Source organism: Pygoscelis adeliae, unplaced genomic scaffold (genome assembly GCF_000699105.1).
Source record: "Pygoscelis adeliae isolate BGI_AS28 unplaced genomic scaffold, ASM69910v1 Scaffold306, whole genome shotgun sequence".
Lineage (NCBI taxonomy): Eukaryota > Metazoa > Chordata > Aves > Sphenisciformes > Spheniscidae > Pygoscelis > Pygoscelis adeliae.
In genome coordinates, this window is record NW_008825072.1 from 2,570,901 (window position 1) to 2,596,929 (window position 26,029).

Sequence of the window (26,029 nt, forward strand, 5' to 3'; positions counted from 1 at the left end):
TTTCTGGGATTATTTTTGGAAATTTTAAGCTTGTATTAGTATTTAAAGGGAATGATCCTCTTCCAAGAAGTTCTAAGGTATAAATTCTCCTTTCCAGCGACTATGAGCTACCCCAGTTTGCTGTTAAATGTTATTTTCTTCACTTAATTTCTGTCCTTTGAAGTTCTTCCTCTATATTGCTGAGTAAGCTGTTTTATCACTAGCATCAAGTTTAATTCTTTATTGATTAGTCACTGGATCTCCTCCACTTGCCTTGAAGGTGTACTCTGATTTTATGTAATATATACATCTGAGCATCTTCATCTTCTGTAAGCTCTAGGATTACCTACTGTTAACTGTAAACAAGTTACTTTCCTTAGTGCTGATCTGTTGTTTGCCAGTAATGGTACTAGTGGATTCTTAGGCTGAAATGTTGAGGTCATGTGCAGTAGTTAATAGTTGCAGGTAGAGGGCTGTGACGTGCTCTGGTATCAAATGGCTTGTAAAATTATGAAACTGGATAGATACTGGCTTTACAGCATCCAAAGTCTGCTCTCAGCCTATTTCAACACGTGCAGTTCAGTCAGGTAATGTTTTAGAAAGTGAATGTCAGATTCAGCAATGATGCGTTTATTTTAGTATACTAAAATTTTCCCTAATCTGTGTGTGGTTATGTTTTTGAACATCCTGATGCTTTAGTACCTAAAATTTGTAATTAGAATCATAGAATCATAGAACAGTTTGGGTTGGAAGGGACCTCTGAAGGTCATCTAGTCCAACCCCCCTGCCATGGGCAGGGACATCTTCAACCAGATCAGGTTGCTCAGAGCCCCGTCCAACCTGACCTTGAATGGTTCCAGGGATGGGGCATCCACCACCTCTCTGGGCAACCTGTGCCAGTGTTTCACCACCCTCAGCGTAAAAAATTTCTTCCTTATATCTAGTCTAAATCTCCCCCCCTTTAGTTGAGAGCCATTCCCCCTTGTCCTGTCGCAACAAGCCCTGCTAAAAAGGTTGCCGCCAACTTTTTTATAAGCCCCCTTTAAGTCCTGATAGGCTGCAATAAGGTCTCCCTGGAGCCTTCTCTTCTCTTCTCTAGGCTGAACAACCCCAACTCTCTCAGCCTTTCTTCATAGGAGAGGTGTTCCATCCCCCTGATCATTTTTGTGGCCCTCTTCTGGACCCACTCCAATAGGTCCGTGTCTTTCTTATGCCGAGGGCTCCAGAGCTGGATGCCGTACTCCAGGTGGGGTCTCACCAGAGCAGAGTAGAGGGGCAGAATCACCTCCCTCGACCTGCTGGCCACGCTTCTTTTGAACCAATGTTTTTGTCCTAGAACTCTTCCCTGGTTTATATGAACTAAGTAATATGGAAGAGAGAAGAGATTCCTCTTCGTAGTGTATTTGATAGCCAAAAATCATTGTTATCCTTTGGATGATTAAAAAACCCATCCCTTTGCCAGTGCTCCAAAATACATAGCAACTTTTTACAAGCTATCCATACTGATGTGCCCACAGTTAACTTCAAGATGTTATTGCAAAGATTCTTCTATTTTTGCCATTGATTGCACTGATGTGAATAATAAATATTGCTGACTATTTGAAACTGCTTTTGCTTCTGTGCTGTCCGTATCAACTCAGTTTCACAGTCACAGATGCCTTTTGAGGTTTTTATCCTAGCGTGCAACCACCATTCTGGAGTGTGAGTTTGTCAGTACTTGCTGACTTTCTTCCGTTCCTTAGCTCGGTAGAGATTACCTAGAGGTAGGCCTGTTTTCTTACCTTAGTGATACTTTTGTACTATTTTAGGAGATGGAGTTGTGTCACTGTGTTTCAGTTTCCCTGCTTCTAATGCTTGGTGAAGTATCAGTCTGGTTATTTAGGCTTTAAAAATAACTTGCGTTGCTGGGCATGGAGTGAAATGCTAACTTTAAATTTCCCTACTCATTTCAGTATTTCTGTGCTCAAATTCTGCTCTTGGCCAGCTATGTAGATCCATCTTGATCAGAAGACTGATGTAAGTGAAGAGCTTTTCACTTACCAAGTCCCCAGTAAGTATACCATCCGCATGGTAGCATCACAAAGATTCTAGTGGTCAAATATATGTATATATATAAAAGATATAAAAAAAAATATTCTAATAGATTTTCCATCAAGAAAATGAGAAACTGACCTTTAATAAAAGGATTATTTTGGCAAAAATGGAATCTCTTTGTCAGCCTGTTAAGGCTATTTTGGAATAGAAGACTCCAGCTTTTGCAGCTACATTGGTATGACGGTAAAAAGTAAGGGGATTTAGAGGTTTGGGTTTTTTTTTCTCCCTCCCTCTTGCTTCCTATTTCAATTAGCAGATGTGATTCCAGAGGCAGAATAAATTTTAACTGTAATGTAGTAACTTTTTGTACAGTCACTGATCGTAAGAAATATGTATGAAAGATCTGCTTTTTTTGGTTTTGCTTTTTTCCCCAGGGACCAGGTTAGGGACATTTTAGGAGTGGATGGGGCAGAAGCGGACTAATGGTGTTCATGGAGTGCTCTGCCCTGTTTCTGCTATCAACCCCATCTCATATCATCTCCTATCTCCGCCTCACTCCCGCATGCAAGCTAAACATGGAGGCCTAAAATGCTTTTCTGCCTCTGATCTACACTTCTACTTGCCCTGGGTGTGGCATGTGTTGGCTTTATCACATCTTCCCTCAAAACAGATGGTAAAAGCAGGACTGGAAAAGTGAGCTGGGGTTCTGGTTTGCACCATGTGATGTTTACTATAGCCACTTTAATGCAGGTTGGCTGATAGATGGTAAGACTATAATTGCTGGGGTTAGGGGAACCAGAGGTTTGGAGCATTTCCTCACTTCCTTGCTAGCTTGTGTCCCATTTAAAGCTCAGTGCTGTTCAAGGCTTGGGTTAGATCTGGTATCAGGGTTATGAAAGGTCTGGTGTATGCTTGTAAATGTTTTTCACTGCTTTGCTGCTTCTCTAAATGCTGATGTGCTGCCATAGTCATGAGTTTTTACCCAAAGCAAAGTAAGAAAATAGGTCTGGAAAGGACTCAAGAAATCTCTGTCTTTGCCTTAGGACTGCAGCCTGAGAGAACTGATACCTCTTGATTCTGGTAATGTCTTACAGGTGTGTTTTTCTCATTTTCACAAGTGAAGTGGTGTGCTAACACAGATTCTCCATCTCCTGTGCTGTCTCTTAAATTAGTGTTTCTTCCAATTTTGAGATAGAATTTCAGTCTTTAATATCACTACTGTTTGCATGAAAAAGTATTTATTTGATCTGTACCTTGGGGACTTAATTTAAAACATTCTGTACACAGAAAGCCTTAGCTCATGTCTTAAGTGCTCTCATAGGAGCGCTTGGAGATATTGCTGCATGTTTGGGAGTGAGCGTGCAGGCAGATTGACTTATTGATGAAATCCACCTTCTTGTGTGCGTGCGCACACACACCAATCAGCAAGCAGTGTGCATATTACATCAAATTCTTTCAAGGAGAATTTTATTTCATCTCCTTTCAGACAAATCTAGCACCCTGGGAACACAATACCAACTTCTTTTTTGTGTGCAGTTTTCTCCTGTCAAACCTTCCTTTTTGTGAAATTACTTGTGATTGACTTTGTTACGATAGGCAGAAGGATGGCTTTTGTCTTTTAACATCCTTTGTCCTGTATTGAACAGTGCTTTAACAGAAAAGAAAAATACTTTTACTTCTCTCTGTGTAATGTAGTTATCAAAAAGGAGTATTTCAGAAATGCCGTGCCCAAGACAGCAGAAGAGAGGCTGTATGTGTTGTGTATAATGTTACAGAAGGGATAGATGAAGTGCCTTACCTCTATGTCTTGAATCAAAATGCAAGTGTAGAAAACTTAAAATACATTTTTAATCTAGCATGGTGCTTAAAACTTCAAGGAAGGTCTTAATGCAGACGTAATATTCTTACCCACCCTCTAAGTTCTCCAACAGTCAGTGCAATGAAATAAGCATCTGTCTTTTGACCTTGTTTCTCTTTGTGTTACTGAGCTCATATGAGAGACTTTTTGCATTGGTGTGTTTGGTTTGTTTTTTATTTTTAATGTTATCAAACTGCTGAATTTTCTTAGAGAAGTGGTAGATTTCAAAGGGCATCAATTTATTATGTCGGATTCTAGCTGCCCCAGGTTTATCCACAGAACAGGAACATGTCCCAGTGAAGTTCTTTTAATGGGAAGCATGTGTTCAATGTCTAGATGTCCACAGTGGCTGTATAATCTGGATATTAGTTTTATTTGATTTATCAAGGAGACAAAGATTGCAGGCTGAGGCTACAGTTCTTAGTCTTCCCCTTCCTGTCCGGAATTTTCTCCCTTGCAGTTTGTGTAACTGCTGTTAACAGACTAAGAAATATCCAGAGTACCTTCTCTTGCTCTTGTCTAGGAGGGCAGGTATTCCAGATTGATTGAGGAATAACCTGGTTTATGGAAAGAGACTTCCAACATCTGAACATTGCTGACATTTGTTAGAAAGCATTTTGTGGTGGAAATGTGCTGCGCTGTATTTAGTAGGGTGGACTCAAATAGCATCCTTCATATTTGCAGCTTCTGGGGAAACTTTTCCAACCACTAGTTATGATTTTGGAAGTGCTTCAGCTTTCCTGATAAGGCTAGATACAGTGTCTTGAAAATAAACTTCCTTAAATCTGTAAATGGTCTCCTGTTTTGTCGATGACTGGCTCATTGAAGCTTCTTCCAACTAGAAATGCTTATAGGAAGTGTAACCTTTGGCTGACAAGACATTCTGCTGAAGTTCACCTACAAGCACATTTTGGCTCTGGAGACAGTGCGTCTAGCCAACAGGAATAATCTCAGCTGTACTGGGCCAGCATGTCAGCTTCCTATCCACACAACTTGGAATCTCATCTGGGGCAATCTCAGAAATTGAAATCTTACGTTAAGTCTCACTTGGTAATTGCATTTCCTGGTAGCAGCTGCGTGTATTATCTTTTAGTGAAAATGCTTTCCAACAGTGTTTTGTAGCAGTACTTGGCTTAACCAAGAGGCTTATTATTGCTTGATGCAGCAGCTAAGAAGAATTTTTCCAGGAATTTGGATAACTAGAGGTCTGTTCTATCAATCTTTTTTCCAGAGTCTGAAAACTGAGATTTTTGACACAAAGTTTAAATGGTTTCAGTATGTTGCCTGTAAACTCATTAATTCTGTCTTTATCAGTGTATCTGGTTTCTCTTTTCCTGGGTAATAACTTCTAAATATGTGGGGTTTATAAATGTATCTTTATGTCCAGCTTTTTTCCATGAGATCATGATATTGAGCTTTGTTTTTAATTTCTGATTTAAAGTTAGAAATGTATGTGTGTTTCCCAGCAGAAACCCTAAACGTTGAAGAATTTTTGAACTCTTACTCTTGGTAACTTGAGCCAGTGTGTCTTTTCTGCCATTAAGTGTAGGTTCACAAAGGGAATGAATATGTTTCTGTTGAGACTTCCCTTGACCAAAACAGGTTGGCAGAAAAAGCTAAGTTCTACCATTCTTTGAGTGACAGTGATGTTTTTCCTGTTTGGTAAAGATGAGACAAGAAATTTAATTTTGCCAAATTTTTGATAAATTCTTAATTGCAGTCATATTTTAGAATTAAGTCAAATACAATGAATTCCTAATTTGAAAGTAATGTAATACACCTTTACAAAGGAAGAGTTGATATATAGATGAAAACATTATTATTTTAAATTACTTAGCCTCAGTTTTTGTTGAATGAAAATACTGCAGTACTGGGTTAACCTTGTGTCATTAGCATGTTTCATAAAAGAGAAAATAATACTGTCAAAAGTTGTCTAGTAGCGGAACTGATATCTTGGATTTTTTTTTTCCATTTTTGCTTGTGAATAAAGCTATTAACACCATGCCCGATAGCTCTGGAGACTTTCAGAATGCATTAAGGGAGAAACAGATTTCTGCTCTGGAGGAGTCTGGATTTCTTAGTCTCAGGAAACTTAATTTGTCAACTTGTTTCCAAAATTGTTCATATGCAACAAATAAACTCAGAAACAGCAATGTTTTGAGTAGATGGTATATCTAAAAAAACCCTTCTTCCCTTTCCCCTGAATACCTCGTTGTGCCCTATTGTTCTGCATTAAACAAGAGGAATTGAATTTTCACTGTCTCTCAAATTAAAATTTGCATATTTAATTCGGGGAATATTATTTGAGGTGAGAGCAGGCAATAAACATTCAAGTACAAGTCCTGCTTCTTCTTTGGTTATAAAAACAGATTTCCACAGCTCAGCTTATGCAAAGGACCTTACCTATATTATTTTTCTTTGGCTGCTTGTAATTTACCAGTCAGCTGTTAGACAAGAGAACAGTGAGGATCATTCATTTCTTCAAAAGCAGCTTAGCTGAACTAGTACTACATGTCTTGCATCATTTTGTTTTTAAATTCAGAAGTGTTTGAGGATATAAAAAGTCCTTTTCCTTCAAATTATTCTCCACAAGATTCCCCTATCACATTTAATGAAATCATGCATTTCTACCCCTTGCTTGCAAAGTGGAAATTTCTGAACATTGTGGAAATGACAGACTGTGTTTTTGCTTGTTGAGACCAAAATCTAAATGATAAAACTGACAGTCTAAAAAGAACCAATACTTTAACTGTGCAGGGAGGGCTCTGAAGTGCACACAATTTTAAGTTTTACAGAACCTTTCTCATGGGAGATGTTTAGTGTTAATATTAATTTGCATTTTGTCACTTTTAAGTTCAGCTTGTATGATGGTAAAAATGAGCTTTCAGTTGTTCCTCTTATGTTAAATGTATGGCACGTTCTCTATCGCTTTCCAGAAAAATCAAGGGTGACAGTCATTACTATTAACAGCAGGAGTCTGAACCCTGTGCAGTGTAGGTAACTTTTTTTGTGGAATATGTGTATACTGGATACTATCAAAACTTGCTTCAATCCAAGTGTTGGAAATAGGGGCTTGGGGAGGGGAAGTGCACTGCACGTATGTGCCCTCATATTCCTGAGTGGTTAGGAATGGGTTAGGAAGAAACATCTTTATGCTTAAGCAGCAAAATGCAAAGGGAAGTAATTTTCTATTTATGCAGACCAACAGTGGATTACTTGGCTTAAACTTCCTTAAAACAGAACTCTGAGACTGTTCCTTTCTGCGTAAATCATTATATGCTGGCCTTTGCTTATAGTCAAATTAGTAACTTTCCATCTTGAGTTTGAGCTGTCTCCTGTGCTCGCTTGGAAATGCTAATTCAAATTACACTGTAGTGTAGACACATGATTTTGTTTTGTGCTGAGATGTTTAAATAATCAACCTTGAGGTCTGCAGTATCTGTGAGGCTGAATTTTTTCATTTTCCTTCTTTCTTGGCATATCCAGTACTTCTTATCATCTTAGTTTCTTTAAAGAAAAAAAAAAAGAAGAGGGGGGGAAAAAAGCCCAAACCACTTTTCTTTTCTTGTTTCTTGTAGGTTTATGGGTGTCTGTGTGCATCAAGGACAGCTGCACGCACTTACTGAGGTAAGACTATTTCATGATATACATACTCAATATGAAACAGTTCTCAGGCCAGGTTCTGCAACTGCTGTTTACCTTGAGTGATAGTTTCTTTTATGGTGACTAGTGAGTTAATCACATGCTACTTGCTACGCAGTGGGAAGACTGCAGAATCAGGCCTCAGAACTGTACTTCGCTCATAGCCCTTGTATGTCTTTTCTCATCAGAAGTGCTTATTAGGATGAAAAAAAATCACAGTAGGAACATAAAATTTCAGTGATTATATTCTAAATGAGAGATGTGGATTACTGTTGAGCGGCCCCTAAATATTATTTGTTTCAGTGACATTGCATTGTATTTAAGCCTTATTTATACTCCAGATGTATGTACATTTCACAGGTGAATCAGGGATGTTTCAGCTGGGTGTTATTAGTGTATTCAGTCCCTACCACTTTCTTATTTGGAATAACATCAAGATTAAGCTGTAATCTGGGTCCCATAAAAAGGAATTATTCCATTGCCCATATATTCTGGCCAGGATCTAGGTATCAAATGAGAAACTGAAGTTTCCGTTCATGTGAGTCTTCCCACCAAGTCTTACTGGGTTGTATGTTTAATCCCCCTGTAAACTGCTCAGGAAAAACAAGAAGGGAGTATTCTCTTATTAGGAATAGCATTGCCTGTTTTGAGTCAAAATCAATAAAATCTTTTTCCTGCTGTTTTAGTTTGAATACAGATTGAGGGGAAACTCATGTTTTGTAAAGTTAATGTTTCTTATTTACTTCTATTTTGTAGGAACTGCTCAATTAAAAGATTAACCCTTTCCCACCCCCCCCAAAGACAAGTATGTTATTAATTAGCAATTAAAACAGGTTCCTGGTATGCTTGCCAAGAACTACTGTAAAATGAGAAGATTGGATAGCTGTATGCCAATTATCAGGACACGTGTGGCCATAACTTTCTGTAACTTTCATATGCAACTCTGAGACAAAAATGCATATATGTGGGCACATATATACATTTCTTCACCTTCTGGGGTGACAATTCTGCAATTCTAGTTCTAGATACTATTAGAGTGATGGACACTAGTTCACAGTGGCCGTATTTCTAGTGTAAGAGCAAAGGTAAAGACACTTCCAGAAATTTCAAGATACAGCACATGTGAGGGGTCCTTTGATATACAAGGGACAGTTTATTTGATCTTTTCCTTTTTTTTTTCTTCTTTTTTTTGTCCCTGCGCTTAATAGAGGAAACGTTTCTGAGATTTGGCATTAGATGGCTGATCAAGTCCTTCAGGCAGGCTTTACTAACATTATTGCCAATTTCTTTTGGACCTCTGATGAATTAAAATGGGGAGGTTTCAGGCCCTTCCACTCACTAAACATGTCCTAGAAGAGGTGGAGCTTCCTAACGCTTTGTTGTACTAAATCTTGGCAGATCTTCCTCAGTGTGGTTTTTTGGGTTTTTTTTGGTTTGTTTGTTTGTTTTTTCCCCCTGTTCATCTCAGTTGCTTGCCATTTAAATGTCCCTCCCCACCCAGAAAGCCAAGAATATGAAACCAGCACAGATGCTTCCTCACGGAGAGCTAACTTTGTAGCTGCTTGCTTTGTTCAGCTATTTTTGAGTTCTTGGCAAGCAAATAAATCTAAGAAAGACTTCAAAGAATAACTTTTTATAGTTATAATTCAGAATAACAGAAGAGATTCCTGAAACATCTTGAGACCAAAGAGGAAAAGTTTTAGACTGAAGAAGGTTGCTGCAAAATTTTGTGAAACAGAATAGCTTTAGTGACATATTATAAAAGTACATGTAGTGATCACTGCTTTTCTTATGTGGACCAAGGTGGACATTTAATGCTTTCAATAGGAAAAAAACACGACCGAAGGCCATCATAAGTTGATGTTGTAGGGAATCCACACCCAATTTTGTCCAATACAGTAGTTGTGCTTTGGTTTTACAGAGCTTTTAAAAGTTAAGAGCTGCGTATGTTCCAAGTGGTGGAATTAGTTGTGTTTTCTGGCAACAATAGCAGCATTTTTCGTCTTGAAGTGTGTGTAGAGTAATAGTTGAGTTCTGAAGACTTCTGGAGGTTAGAGAAGGGGGCTGAAATGGCTAGCTGAAGGAATTATTAGTAAGACGGACATGGTGAATCACCAGTTCAAATATAGCCCAGGAGGATAAACAAATCAGCCACTGTCTCGTGGCTTTTTTCAGCTTGTGGTCCAAAAAGGTGGTCTCTTAGCTTCCAGCGCTCAACATAATTGATACTAGCCTGATGCTACTAGCACTTAGAGAACTTCTGCCAGGGTTTCACTTTGGAGATGAAACTGTTGATTCAGAGGCCCATTGCTCAACAGGTATCTGAGTCACTGCAAGGAGAATCCTCTCTCGCACTAGCCTATGCTGGACCTGTTCTGTAAGGAGCTTAATTACGCCTTCTTGTGTTTTGAGAGTACAGTTAATGATATGCCTAAGTAAAAGGGATACAGCATCACTTAGAGCTTATGTCTGCGGGTGCAATGGGAAATCATGTTTATTTATATGTATATGTTTCCATGACAGAACAAGTTGAGAACTTGTGGGAAATGTTCAGTGAATGGATTTAGACAACTTGTGCTTAATAGCCTCCTGTGCTATTAACAGGCAGGGCAACAACCACAAATGGTGTTAGAGGAGCCTTGAGGATTTTATAAGCCTGTTAAAGGGCTACATTAGTAATATACAGCACTTTGTTATTGGAAGGCAGAGTCTGAAGTGTTACAGATTTCTTTTCTTGCATGTTTGAACACACGGGAGGCTAAACACAGTGGGTCATGCAGAGCAGGTTTTTTGCTTGAGGAAGGTGTTGATCGTATGTAGGCCTTGGGTTTTTCCCTTTTGGCAGCATTTTACATTGTTTTAATTGTCCTCTCTCAAGTGGCTTTTGTTTTTAAAACTGTTGGGCAAGAAGCAGTTTCTGTTTATTTTGGTTTGTTTTTTTCAAAATAAGAATGGAATTGTTTAATTACAGACTGCGCTAGGACTTTGGCCTTGTTCTGAATCCACAGTCTTATCAGTTTTGAAAATCCAAGATTGTTTTCGAAGTTCTATGTAAGCCAGAAGCTATGGCATATGCCTCTTCTGAAGTAGTTCAGTATCTATCCTTAGAGTCACAGAATGGCTTAGGCTGGCAGGGACCTCTATCCTTGCAAGCACATAGTTAAGAAACATTTCAGGAAAGTGAAGTAGCTTTAATGGGTGTACCACTCAGATGAGTTGGTGCCACTAACTTTGAGCTGATGGGCACAGATTTGCTGTGCTCATTTTCTGTAAAACCAGGAACTGGGTATTCCTTTCTCAGTATTCAGCTCTAATCTGTAGCTAGTGGTTTGTTTCTGTAGCTACAAGAATCTGCAGGGCTTCCTGCTGTACTTGCATGCCTCTCCAGCCTAATTTCAGACTCTCCTTCAAGCCTCTCTCTTTTCCGGCCACCTTCCTAATCTGACAACTCTCTATTTGCTTCCATTTCTTAATTTGCTGGCACACAGCATCCTCAGACTTGGAGAAACTTGCATACTAGTACAGGCTTTGGTGTCAGTTAGCATGAGATGCTGCTGAGCATTCAGAAACCAGATCTGAGCCACTGCCAGGAGGTTAGCAGACAACATATGCTCCAGGGGGACATGAAGCTGTGAGCCAGTGTGGAGCAGCCATGGATTAATAGCAGTAGCGTACAATCTTATCCCATACACATTTACCATGGAATGGATGCATGAGCAAGCACCCATTTTAGATAGGAGGCAAACAAATTTACTTGTGCTTTGCAGGTTCTATAGGCCTGTGCTATTACACTGAGGCAGATAACATGCATACAGTCTAGTATATAAAAGCCACTTAATACGTTTTTGCCGATCTTAAATTATTTGTTGAACTCTGTTAAGCAGGTTCATCTGAATTTCTAAGAGAGAGGTCAGGCTAAAATGTTGTTATAATTAGATGTATATATATGCACAGAACGAGTCATACAGCTTGATAATTCCTTCTTGAAGGAAATGGAAACCCTGACAGCTGTGTGTATAGAAGATGAGGAAGGGAGAGTTATTATGTGTTGATTGGGATATCTTGCAATTGCAGTGCTTCACAGACAACAGCTAGTTGTTACAACAGAAGTTTTATGGCTATTAATTCATACTGGATAATAGTAAAAAAGTGCACGAATGCTCTACTGCCACAATCTGAAGCTGTAGCTTTACTTGCTCAGTGTGGGATCTGACAGGCATTGGAGCTTTCTCAGGCAGAGAACAGGGCTGTTGCAGTGTGATAGGGACATTTGGTCCGTGATGGAGGGGTGGACAGTATTGTTTCAGCCAGCAGCTGGATCTCCTGTCTGCCTGACATGCCTTTCCTGCAGTCTTTCAGTCTTTCTCCTTGCTGGTGTACTACCTAGTCAGTCCTTCTGATTCCATCCCAAGTATCTGGTGTGGTATCAGATGTTTCATGGGTCTAAGAGTATATTTGGGCAGCCTTGGTTTTAAGGTGCTATATACGTGGCATTGGAACAATAGTGAGATAACTAAGGGGTGAGCCAGCCTTTCTGTGCACCTGGCTCCTCCAGTGCATCCCATTTGGTGAGTTCTCCTTATCAGCGAGCGGCCTCATGTACTGCACCTTACAGGTGGTGTGTGCAGGGGTGCATGAAAGTGCCTTGAAGTCTAAAATGTTTCCTGGGTGCTCAGAGTGGTGTTGTCTGCAATAATGCGTGCTGGCAATGTATAGTATGGACAAGAAGTTTAATGCAGATGTTAGGTGGCAGAAAGTGCTGTAAAAAAATATTGACTGCTGCTTTAACTTTTTTTTTTTTTAAGAGAATCCACAGAATTCTTTGAACTCACGCACATTTTCAGTTGAATTAATTTTTTTTATAGCTGTGTCATAAACCCCAGGAAAAAATTTACTACGGAAATTCTTCCAGACATGTTAATTTTTATCTTGGGCAAGATAACTGCTATTGGACAATTTTGACATGTTGCACCGTAATAGCTTACTGAATTTGACGCTGCTGTTTTTACCATCAACCACAATTCATTGTTTTGAGACAAGAATGCTGTTATGTAGCAGTTTGGAAAGGATTTTATTTTTTTTTCCTTCCTTCCTTGCACAGTGTATCCCTTTTGTACTCCTAAAGCTCATCTTAATGAAAGAGCCTGTGGCTTCTGAAGAGAGAGGGTTTTTTTCAATAAGTTCCTCTGTGATAACTGAAAATTTTCCTTCTCTGCTTTTCCTCCCAACAGCAATAATTTAAGTAAACTATAAATGCAATTAGTGGAGTTTCAGGCCTTTGGAGACCTTCCTTTTTTAGTTTTTTTTTTACTTTTGGAGATAGCACTGATTGGGAAGAAAAAATATTGAAAGCTTAAAATTCTCAGAATTGTTACAATTGTGCTGAATTATCCTTTTACAAGGAAGGGAAAGTAAGTTTTTCAAGCGAGAAGGTCCTTCTGATACACAGCTTTCACAAGCAGAATCTATCATTAAAAATATTTAATTTTCCTTCTTTCTTTTTTCCTCCCCTCAGTTCTTAGGCACCTTTCTATGGAGAGCCTTTGACCCTGGAATGGAGAAAACCAGACAGACATCACTTAGGTCTCCTCTTCTAAACCTTTATGCTACAGCAAAAATTGTAGGCATACATTGCCTTCCAGATGGCAATTGCACACTTTTGAGCGTTTTAAAAAGCCCTGGAACACCATTCCTTCCCTGCTCCCTCCTCCCCCCATCTCCTTTAACACTTGCTAATCCCTAGTGTTATTCCACCAGTGTGATTCATATTGTTTGAATAACTTTAGTTTTACTCGTGTAGAACTGCAAATATTTAACTCAGCTTTGGTGATCACAGTAGGCTAGCCTGTCAACCCTAGAGAACTTAGTGTCTTTAGAACTGTAGTTCCTATTATCAGTCATTCTGCAAATATTCCATACAACAAAGGATTCGTTCCCAGTTTAGGTATTACCTGTTTACCAGCTCAGGTTTAGTTCCTGGATAAGATGGCTCTGGTGGTTGTCCCTCAAAAAAGAGAATAGCTGCAGTGCTAAGTTGATTAGGTTGAGCTTGGAGACAACTGAAGAGAAGATGAAAGTTGTGTTAAAGGTGGCACCGAGTAGAAAATTAAAAGAAATGAAGGGACTCTCAGCTTCATCCTGTTAGAAAATGATACTCATCTGCTGGATACTACTGTCCAATTTCTAGCAAAAAAACTATTAGAGAATTATTAGGGAAGCCCTTTACTTAATGTAAGATTACAGGTTTAGGTATTACCTAATGTGTATGGTCAAGCCATACTGATTAGAGGCTTCCAGATCAGTTTGTATTCCTTAATATCTTGTGCTTTTCATTAGCTACCCTTGCTTCTTGAAATCTTCCTTAGGCACTTCATATAGTCTTTCTGACTGTAGTATTGAAAACAGAAAACTCAAGAGGAGGAGCAAAATAGCAGAGGGGTGGGGAAACTCTAGAGATGTTTTGGTCCTTTGTCTCTCCTCCGATTTCGTCCCTAAGTCTGGTCCAATTGGGTCTCATTTGCATACGTAAAGCATCTTACTTGAGTGCATTAGAGGTCTCAGGCAGTATGTCAAGTTATTTACTTTATGGTCTTGTGGAACTGGCAACTGCTGTGACTTTCTGGAGGAATGAAAGGAGCAACTGCACAAACTTTCTCTTGGATGTTTTTGTTGACAGCTCTGAGAATATACCTGTTAATTCTAAACGTCTTTGATTTAGGGGAATGAGTCTTGATACAGAGTAGTGTAAAAAAGATGGAATTTACTTTGAAGTAACTTTAAAAAAAGATGAACGTGCTATGATAACAAAGGATATCTTTCAGACTTTCAGCAGCCAACAGCTGGCATTTTTAAATGCCTCCTGGCTCTAGGATGCTGCAGAAGGACTGCTGTTTAAACTTTGTAAGAACTCTAAGTATGTGTAAAATTCTGCAGATTAAATTGATCCTTATGATCTCTCAGCCAATGAATAGCATGACTTGTGGATTAATACTGTAATAAATCTCTACTTGCATGCTTTATTCTTTTTGTCCTTAGTTCGGATATTTTTCATAGCATTCGTTAGAGCTACAGCTTCATTTTATATACTTCCCTGGGAATAGGAAGAAGAGGAGTTCTTTCAGTGGTGCTGTACTGGTGCCAGTGCTGGAAAGTGTAACGTGTAGAGGCAATCTGTGCCTTTGCAGGTATAAAACCCAAGTACCAGAAGTGTAAGTTTAGCCTTACCGAAAGTATGTCAGAGGCGTGGGGTCCTCTGTTAAACTATGGTTACTTTGTACCCTTCCTGGTATGGACTTGGGTATTAGAACTGAATGTATTTAATTCCAGGAAGGTATGCTTTGATGACAAGAATGGTTATGTGGTATAAAACTAGAGTACCTATTGCTATTATTTGCTTGCCCCTTTTGCTGCTTTTGTTGTAGGACTGGAAGTCCAGCCAGCACACATCTGTGTTATTTCCTCTGTTGATTTGGTTGTTTGGGTTCATTAGTTTTTCCCTTACAGGAGTCATTAAGAGTCAGGCCTTGCATATACTTGCTTCGGGGTCAAGAGAAAACCATTCATCTGGACCCCAGGGATTTGACCTCTAGAGAAGAGTAATGGTAACCTTTTCTGATGCAGCAGTAGTTGCACTCCCCCTTAATGACTGAGGACTGTGTGAGAAGTTTGCCGTAGGACCTCAAGAGAAGAGTAAGGGTCATGGCAGCAGAAGTAGGGTTTAAAACAGGGCGGGAAATAACTCGGGTGTTAGGAAGACTAGGCTAGTCTGTAATGTAAAAGGTGAGAAATCATTCCATTTCATTGCAACTTTTTTTTTCAGCACTAAAATAGAATGAATGCATCACATAAGGTATCTGTTAGGACTGTTCACTATCTGCATAGTTCTTTATGTTTCTGTTCTTAAGAAAAAGCACGTATTACCTCACCACAGAAAAATTGTTGCAAGCTAATAGATGCTTTTGAAATATCTACTAATTCTGTCATCCTTTTTTAAAATACATAGAACTGTGGAGTCTTTTAGTTTTTACTTTGGGGAATAGAGTTAAGGTGAACCTACAAGATGCAAAAATCTCTGTTACTGTGTGCCTGCTGACTGGCTCATGCGAATATTGGCTCAATCTTCTTGGGTTAAAAAACCCAACCAACTGAATGTGTACAGAAGGACAAGTCTATTGCCTGAACTTTCTACTTCATAGCGCATGAACACCAGGGCTAAGTTCGGAAGAACTGAAAGTATCACCTTCGTTGTTGCATAGAGCATCTATCTTGCTGAAAGGAAACAGACGTAGGTAAATAGGGACTTTTCTCAGAGCCAAAAACTTAGGAAGCTTCTGTTTATATTCCAGAATGAGTGTGTTTATAACATGGCAAACCAAGTCTCTAGCAATATCTTTTTGAAATTTTAAAGATCCTGAATCTTTAAAGTGATAAGCCTTGGGATGCGCTTCAGTTTTCTTGTATCACAGTATCATTTTTAGCTTTTGCTTAAATTATGATGACATTAAAAAAAAGATATATCTATAAATTTGAGTATTAGGTACTTGTATGTGTGTATGTATCTGAAATAAGTTATTTTAATAGCTTTGTCCAGGACCACATGTAGACCTTGTGCTTTTTCTTGTTCCTGAGTAGCTCGCAAAATGATTCCTGGTACATCTTTGATCGTTTTGAAATGCAGTTGGGTTTGTTGTTTTTTTTTTTTTTTATAAACTTGTGTCAATGCAGACACTTCCCTTCATCTCTTGATTGTTCATAATAGAATTTTAAAAATACTTGTCAACACTTGAGCCGTATTTTGTCTTCGTTTTGCACTCTCCACAGCATATGGACTGTCAGTTTCAGTTTTGCTCTAACAGTTCACTTAGGTTCTCAGTTTAATTTATAAAAAGTAGCTGAACGCACTCTCAGCAAATGTAGATTGATGCTTGATAGCCAGCTCTACCTCATCCTTTCTCTGTGCTATACAAGACATCATATTGTTTCATCTTCAAAGTGGTGTCCTTTTCGCCCATGGATTCATTCTCTGTGGAGGAGTACAGCATGTCTTGCTTCAACTTGAGAGATCCACATACGAAAGGCTTAATGTATCTGACACTTCCCAGCTTGCAGAATTGAAGAGACCCATTCCTGTGCCATTGATCCTTGTCAAGAAGCATGGGTAGCTCTAGAAGAATCCATGCCCTAATGCAATATTAACTGGAGAGTGCTAGACTAACCAACTGTATTGGTTTGGGGGGAGGGGTGTCTGCCCTAACGCTATTTTTTTAAAGGGTGCATGAAAAAGGACAAAAAATAAAAATCCCATTTCCAGTAATGATTCAGTCTAGATTATCTAGAGTGAGGGTTAGAAGGATGTGAGCACCGTCATGCTGTTTTATCAGCTAAAGATGTCTCATTTTTGTTGAAATAATGTTGTAGGCACTTGTACTGAGCCTAGATGATTGGTTATTCCAACAGCTGAAGAGTTGCAGACTTTGGTACCCATCACTGTACCTTGTATGTGAGATTTGAGTTAGGCTGATCGCAGGTAGAAGTAAACCTGAGTCATCTGTATGTACCAGTGGATGCAAAATTAAATCTAAACATGGTGCATGTAATAAGTAAATTAGACTGTTCAAAGTAAGTAGAGTTTAAAAAGCTTGTAGAAAAGGGAGGGTAGTGTTGGTATTTGTTTAAACCTTATGCTATAACTTTAAGGCTTCATAAATTATTTTGTAACACAAAAAAGCAGTGTGTCTAAGACAGTGAAGTTATTTCACAGAAGTTAAGACAGAGTACATATTCTTTACTTTGTTTATATTATTTTCCTTGGGAACCAAATATTTTTGTGAATTAGTTAAAAGGAAAAAAGACTTCAGTCGCTAACACAGCTTGATGTGCTGCACATACCAAAAAAGTCCATTTAAAATCACACAAGGGGGCCTGGCTTTCAATGACAGGAGGCAGGAAATTTAGTGTTCTGGCTGAAATTCCATCTCCAGTTCATACTCTTGCTGCCTGATGTTGTGGCATATGTGGTGTGCTTGACCCTTTAGTTCTTTCTCCAGCAAAAATCATACAGGCCTCCACAGGAGTTTCAGCTAAGTCTATCTGATTTGTAGCTTTGCAATTTTGAGTGCTTAAAGAGTCAGGTTCTTGGAAAGCATGTAAAGGACCTTATTTAAGTTAGGTGATCTTTCTGTTTCTTTTCCTACATCTGATGGCCGTTTACTTTTTCATGAATGAAAGCTAACCATCTTGTCTGATTGCAGTGATCAAACACCTAGGGTTTCCAAAAAAACACTAAACAAAAGAGGAATTTTTTTTTAACTTAGTTTTTGGGTTGGTTATACCAAGTTAGCCCTACAGAATGCAGGGGCCCCTGTGGCATAGTTTGATAGGATGTTAAACGCTGCTGTACCCGGTCGCAACACTTGTTCTGAGGACAGGAGGAACCTTTAATTACTGAATTTGTGTGTGTTTTCCTGTGGCTGTATGCCTGATTATGATTTGACCAATTCCCTCAAAATGCATCTTTTTAAAGAGAGTGATTTCCTATCATGTACATGTGCAGAATTAGAATAATAAGTAAGAGTGGTTTAAGTGGGTCCTTGCTTTACGGAAAGGTGGAGTTGATTCTCAAAAAGCTGCAGTAAAAAGCTCAGTTGTGGGAAACAGAAAGCTGACAAAAATGTTGGCTTACGGAGGATGCAAGCTGGCCTTACAGCCTGTCTCTCAGGAGGGAAGTGCTGGCAGATCAGTTAAAGGAAAAACCTACTGTGGGTTGGTGGTGACAGGTAAATTAAACACACTGGGGACAACTCGACAAAGTCTCTCCTTTTACCAAAAGCAGACAAGCAATGAAAGTTGTGTAAGCACTGCATTGTGCTGAAGGCACAGGGAAACTGCTAGATGCATTTGCAATATGTGGTTAGGCAAGGAAAGAAGGGTGGGTTCTCACAGAGAAGAAAGTTCAGAAGTAAAAAGTACTATAATCAGAGACACTAAAGAAATCCTCATGTAAAGACAGCAGACAAGACTTTGAAAATACAAGTCTAACTTTAGGTGCCCAGTCTATATTTATGCTTGCAGGTGCTAGATCAGAAGTGATGAGCAACCAGTTATTTCAGTGAGAACTTCTGGACGTGCAAGCTTTTGAATTCTAGTCTTTTTCTTCAATGCCTGTGTATTAGCTTAAGTGCTCATGGTTAAACTTCCTTTTCTCCCCCCCTTTCTTTTCTTTTCTTTTTTTTTTTTTAATCTTGGCTACACAGGCTATATGTTGGATTTAATTCTTTTTTTCTCCTCTTGTAGGAGGATGATTGACTTGTTTCATCACTTCAGAGCCTGTAATAGTGCACATGGAACCTTTTTTATTTATTATTTTAATTAAGATAGATGCAGCTAAATATGTTATGTTCTGAGGAAGGCTTGCTAAATATCTTGATGGTGGTAACCTCTTCCTCCTTCTTAGAATGTCTCAAGGGTAGAAGAAAAGTAAGATACGAGGCGGATAAATGCTGAACTGCAAACAGCAAGCTTCATTGTCTCATTCCTTCTCTCCCTTCCCTGCATGTATGTGGCACACACATGCGGGTGGGGGTGTGTGCGTGTTGTGTGGGTTTTATTTGTGGGGGGATTTTTAGTATCAGTGTTTTGACACTGTTTGTAAGCCTACTGGACCATTTGCCATTGTCTCAAGCAAAAAAAGAAGAACATTCTTGAACTGCAACCCCTGTAATTCTTTTATTGTTGCTTTCTGATATCCTGGAAATACATCTAGGTTAATACGAGTGAGAAGCTGCAAGCTTCTCAACTATTATGGTATGAGGGGGAGAGAGGGGAGGAGAACTCAATGCTGCCTTGAGGACTAGATTTTCCTGTTAACTTGTATGCATGGAGAGATGCAGTCCAAATAGATACTGTGATGCTGGGCCTTTAACTTTTTGTCTGGGATTTTTTCTTATATATTTTCCAGTAAATTCAGTCTGTTTGTAGTGCTTTCTCTTCCTTGGCCCCCCACCCCAGCCCCTTCACCCTGGACCCCAGGAAGCATACTCTTGATTTAACAAGTGTTTTGTAGTGTCATGTCCTCATTTCACTTTACTTATAAGCCATCCAACACATTCAGAAACTGAGTTGTACAAGAAATTCCTTTAATACTTGCTTTTGCACAACACTATTAATAGGGGATCTTGGTGCATTCTATTATTGCCAATAAAGTGTTTGAGCACTCTCAAATGCAAATGGACATTGCAGCACAGCTGGAGTGTTGAGGCTTGGAGAAGCACTCTGAAACAGCTCAAAACCAGTATTCCTTACGCAGAATTTAAACAAAGTTTGTACTATGAGAGGTGTTTGTGTGCTGTTAACTTTTGCACTTAGTAGATCCTTGTAGCTTTTTTACAGACTTCAAAAAATTAAGCAAACAGGTTATTTATGTGGAATCTTGCAGGCATATAATCCGTGGGCCGCTACTGCTGGTATTTTTGTGGGGAAGGTGAGAAAGACCTTATTTAAATAAGAGGCTCCTTGTCAGGGGCTACAGCTTGCTTCTAGGCAGAGCTGAGTGTATAGTCTGTTCAAAATGCTGTCATAATGGATAGAGCCTTCTGCTCTTAACAGAAGTGTTATTGTAGAGATGCTGTTTCTCTTGCCTGTGTCAGCAACAAGGTACTTTCTCTTCTGTGCCTGTGTACTAATTTATGCCGTTGCTAGCTTGCTATATCCCAGATTCTTATCTGCACTGAAACTAGGCTCTACTTAGAATCCAAATGGTTGTGACTTCAGATTATAAATGCAGGGTTTTTTGTTAGGCCTTTTTTGCTTTCTGTTTTTTTCTACTAATATAATTACAGGAAAAATGGTTATCAAGGTCAGTTTGTATAGATATACTGGGAGTGTTTTCCGGTTCCAACAAAATAAGCTTATTTCCTGAAGTATTTCAAACTTGAATATGAGTAACTGAACGTCTGTAAACCTTAGTTGATATGTATGGGTTGCAATAGTGCATTGTTGCTATGTGCCTGCAGTTGAAGACTTACAGTAATCTGTTTCTAGCAGCAGGCAAGCAAGTGAACATTAAATTTTGATTGAATGGAACGACAGGAAAGGGATAAATTCAGCATGCTGACCATAAGAGCTGTTGGATGTAGAGAATTAAAGGAAGACAAACCTTGCCATATTCTTTTCCATGCCAGCACTTAAATGTTTGGAATGCAACAAATGGTTTTCATTACAGCTCCTTCCTGAGTTAGTGCATGTTAATTCTTGTTTGCCCTTATAAAATAAGCCATGCCTGTACATGCCTTTTTAGAAGGAGGAGCCAGTGAATCAATCAATGCCGATTGACAGCTGACAGGGAAGAAGAAACAGAGGTAGATCTGTTGTGTTTCTTGGCTTTTGGTTCTGAGTTCTGATGAACAGGCTATGGCAATTGCATGAAGAAGCCTACCCTCTCCTCTATGAATAGCTGACATTTTTTAAAGCAAGATTATTTTAATCCTGTAATGGTTAACACCTTTAAAGAAAATACATATTTTTTTATTAAAGAACTGAATTGTTTGTATTGGTTGAAAAGCAGAAGAGAAATTGACTTTAGGTTACCAACTTTTTCCTTTGGTTTTCAGCAACTGAGGAGCAGGAAAGAAGAGTGGCCTTTAGAGGAAGACTTTTGGCTTTTCTTCTGTCCTTTCAATCAGGCTATTTGTCCTAGCCACTTGAGCCCTTCCGGTGTCTCATGAAAAAGTTTGAGCTTTGTTCTGAAATGTGCTTGCTTCACCTGCATGTTCTCACTCTTTCAGTACTTGTGGTTTTCTGCCTGGCAACATTAGTTCGCTTGCTGTCCAAAAGTATACCCGTACAGCCCAAATTAAACGTTCAACTTGTTCTGTTTTAATGTTTAATTTATTTTGTTCGGTGCAATCAACGTGTTAGATATTTAATGGTAATGGAAGGTTACTGCTCAGAGGTACTTCGGTGAGGTGGTTTTGTAGATTTTTAAACTGTGTTTTTTTTAACAAATGGAGGTCTATGAACTAACTTTAAAAAAAAAGTCAGTTTAATCTGGTAGTCAATCTCAGTGTATCAACTTGTAGTATCTCATATTGTAGTTTTGAACATACTGATACTGTCTGGCTTTTCCAGTTCTGCACAGTTGAAGCTAATGAAAACAGTTGGGGGAAACAAGGAAATTTCCAGTCCTCCCACTGTAGCTAATTATGCCAGTTGTGGCAGAAGGGTACATTGGCTTGTTGTCTTGCAGCCAGAAGCCTTCAAGGTAGTGACTTAGAGAGTGCTGAGTGTGACGGATGACTGTTAAACATATGAGGACTGAAGATTGGGTTATGCCCTCCTTGAAATGGGTGGTTTAAAACTTTTTTTAAACTTCTGCAGAAAGCTCAGTGAGTGAAAAGATCTCAACTTTCTTTTATTAGGCACAAGAGTTACCTTCTTGCTTCCAGCATTAGAAATGATACAAATAATGCAAGCTCTATCTCTTTTGACATTGCTTCAATGCATTTGTCGCCAATGTCTGCAATGTTGTTATTTTGCTTTCCAGGTCTCTCCTTAGAGTCCAACTATGTAGTCTGGCTTTTGCTTTGCCATCTCTCTTCTCCACACTGAAGGTGCTACAGCCATGATTCTAGTTTCTCTTTCCTCCTGCTTCTCTGTTTTTTTCATTTGGCTTCTCCAGTATATTCATTCGTTGCTCTCTCAGTGTTTGTCTTGTAGTGTTCTGGGTCCCCGGAGCTCTTATTCTTTACTTACCTCATTTGGTCTGTCATCTTAAATGCACTTTCCACACCTACTTTTCTTAACAACTTAATGCGTTGCCTTGGCAACATTTGGGCTATTGTATAGGGGTATCTTGTTGTTATTTGTTGCTTTTTAAATGGCAAGCAGTGGCATTTAAAGCTGAGTAAATAGCAGGCCAACTTTTTTCTGGCTTTCCTGTGCAGTATCTGGTGGCTTATTTATATTAGACCTACATACTGAAACAGCACTGGTTTTCAAAATAGCATTGAAAACTCTTTGCATTTCCCTTCAGTCTTCCCCCTCAGACTTGGCAATATTTGGAGACTTTGTTTTTGAGCAATAACTGCTGGAATCATGTGAATCTGATGAGCCTTTTCTTTAAAACCTTCTAGTTCTCATATTAGTGTGTTCAAACCTTTATTTTGAATTTTGAAGGCTAAAATCTGACAGCTGAAGTTCAGTATTAGTCTCTTGAAATGAAGCATGTAATGCTATGTGTAAGTACCATTATATGCTGAATTTCATTCCATTCCTCATTTCATATGCTTGAGGCTAATAATGTGACTGCAAGTGTCTTGCAAGGAAGCAGTCTTATTATCCTATTCTTGGGTTAAAATAGCATGTTTCCCTATGCCCGACTTTTGTGTGGGAAGAGGTTATATACTGCTGCTTTTGCATTTTGTAGCATTAAGCTATAACATTAGAAGCCTCTTCAAGGCTCTTTGATCCAGAAAGTGCCTATGCTTGGCTGAGCTTCTGGGTAACTTGTCCTTCAAAGAAGCTACCGCCCTCTTTCCTCATAAGGTTTGGGAGAGGTGTAAGAAATACAGTTTTGCTGAACTTTCATTCTAGCAACAAAAGCATGAGCTCTTACCACGGATAAATTTTTTAGGAAAGAGTATTTTTGTGGGCTAAAATGCCAGGGTCTTTTAAATTAGTGTTCAGTTTGCTGTGTTGAGTTGTAGTAAATGCAAAAATAAACAACCTAAAGCAGTTACTTTCAGGCCCTGGCAACCAGATAAACTGACTGTTGGTGTTCTGTTACATGACAAAAAGCTAGCAGTAGAAATAATGGGTAGCTGTTTCACTGCAACCTGATGATACAGAGTTTGAAAAGGTCTGAACACTGCTCCATTTAGCTGTGAGGTCTCTTTATGAAATGTAGTGTCTTTTGCTTTCATTGTCATAGCCCGATCAGATCTCTGCTCCGATTGCTTGTATACTTACGCAATGGCTGTTGTTGTTGTAGTAGAATAATGCTTTGAGATGATGTGTGTGCTGTAGCCTTACTGTACCAGCACTGAAATGTTTCAGGGACAAAATAAAATCCAGTATTCTCTTTGGGAGAGGTGCACTTACCATCCTTTAGGATATTCTTATCATAGAGAGCTGGTTTGTGCTAGTAAGAGATTGAGAACATGTATTTTTCTTTCAGTTGCACTGGCAATTAGGAAATTGTGTACATAATTTTGTGTCTATTCCAAAAAGGTGTTGTTGAAGGGCTCTGAAAAAAATAGGCCATCAGGCTGACTGTTTGCGTTATCAGCCTGAATGACCAGAAGAATTGGATTACTTAATGTGACACTGAGGGAGCACTGAACTCTGTGTGGTGCTTGCCTTATGGACAATTCACGACTCTGCATGCAAATATTACCTGCTGGCCAGCTAAAATCCGAGATCAACTAGAGTCTTAAAGATGTCTATAGGAAAATCTTAGTTAAGTTTTTCACTTGATGATTAGCCTGCTGTGCTTCATAGAAGTACACTAGAAATTAGAGCCAAAACCAGAACTCCCATCTCTAATAAATGAGGTCTGAGCACTTGCCAGGTGGCAGTTTTGGATAGGAGGCCTAGCGGGTTTTGTATATGTGCTAGAGTCAGGTTTGATTCTTGCCGTTGCAGCTCATGCATGCTGTGTCCTGTGTGTGTGTCAATTTTCACCCCGCTCATGCTAGAATCCAGCCCTTGCTGTTAAAATGGGTGAATGACCCTGCAAGCCAATTTGACTGGAAGGGTGCTGGGGGAATACATACGCATTTAACTAATATGGCAGCAATGGATTGAATCAGTAGGCTACTTTATTGAAAAGGAAAGCATGAACATGCTCAAAATAGTAGCTAGCTACTGTCACATTTCAGTATGTATGTCAATACTCTTCTGTGTTGCTTGTTTTATTTATTAGCATTTCTGGAGCAATTACTGTCATGGTATGGCACAGTTTAACCAAAATAGAAAACCAGGCCAGTGATTCCCCTCCCTCTTGCATTCTCTTGCCAATGAATTCAAGTATGGTAGTGCTATATGGATGGTCTGTTATTGCTCAGTCAGAAAGGTGAAATAGTTTGAGATCATTGATGTGTCACTTTATAATTGGGTTATTGAGCTAGGTGCTTTAGTGCCTCCTGTTTCAGGTTGGTCAATATTGTTCTGATTTGAACATAACTGGATGAGAAGTGCTGCTCGCACTGTTCCAAGGAGGCTGGGACTATATAAGAAATTAATGTAGAAATCTTATTCACCATTTTTTCCTTAAGCATGCTAGCAACTTGTGATTTAAAAAAAAAAAAAATCTAATGAGCAATTTTTTTTTTTTTTTTAACTTGAGTGCTCTATAAGGTCATCTAGCTCCCTTAGGGGTTCAGATAAAAGCAATGAGAAAGAGAGATCAAAGTTGGAAAAGCTCAAAGCAGCATTGTTTCTAACATTGAGTCAGGTTGGCTGCAGCTCTGTCTAGTCGGTCTTGAAAATCTCCAAGGATGGAGATTGTATAGCATCCGAGTGACCTGTTCCAGGGCTGCTCCGCTCTCCTGACACACGAACTCCCAGCATAAGAGCCAGGTTGTTTTGGATCTCTGGCTTGCACCAGCCTGCAATTTCTAGTTTCCAGTGTAGTCATCTGATCAACTCCCTTCCCCCTCAGCTGCAGTGCCTGGGCTACAGCAGTCCTAAACATTCGATTTTTATCATTGGTGTGTTAAGTCTTGTTTGCCTTGATTTTGGAGAGGGGCCAGCAGGCATTTTATTTTGCAAAATGATATGCACTAAGCACAAATTTCTGAGTAATTAAATTATCTTGACTTCAGCACAAAAGAGAACAGTTTGATAGAAAATTATGCTACTGAAGAACAGGACAGTGCATTTTAAAATGTTAGTCAGATTGCTCTCTAGAGTTCAAGAGCTTTTCTTGCCTAATTGTAAAATACAAATACTTTTTGCCTGTTTGGTCTAGAAATAGTACAAGGAAGTATTCTGTTTCTCTGTACCTTATTTTTAAATACTTTCCTGTATATCATTGGACTCTTTCTCCTGCTGTTAGTCTAATGCAAAAGATATGAAACAGCATCTTGAAGTAGTCATAAGAACATGGAATTGCTACATACTGGAACGTTTCCTAGACCCAGGCACCTTTTGTGGGGTTGCCTCCTTTGATATGGGAAGGTAGTTGATATCTAAAATCTGGCCAAGATTGAAGCTAATTAATCATCTTCGAAGAACATTTGAGTACAGATGTGACTCTTGTACTCACCCTTTGCCTTGATTGTTGCTCAAGGACAAAAGGTGGATGCACAGCACTGTGATGAGGCCAAAGGTTCATATTTAAAAGGAGAAAAGCAAATGCTGACGGTGAGAATGCTTAGTGCCCGCTGTGTCCATGTGCGGCATGTGTACTAACCGGCTTGTCGAGCAGTCGACAGCACTTCTGCGTGAGAGAGAGGTGGGAGAGAGAGGGGTCACATCCTGGACTGACAGTGAAATGTGCTGCTGTGCATGGGCTGGGAT

At 39.2% G+C, this 26,029-nt stretch overlaps 1 protein-coding gene across 2 annotated transcripts in view; it reads left to right on the top strand.

The window, feature by feature from the left end:
- The window catches only part of TESK2 (testis-specific kinase 2), a 75,852-nt gene that overhangs the window by 24,269 nt on the left and 25,554 nt on the right, over positions 1–26,029 (top strand). For both annotated transcript variants that reach the window (XM_009326598.1, XM_009326599.1), the window contains exon 3: positions 7,450–7,498. In XM_009326598.1, the coding sequence (XP_009324873.1) occupies positions 7,450–7,498 (49 nt within the window). The remainder of the gene's footprint in view (positions 1–7,449; positions 7,499–26,029) is intronic.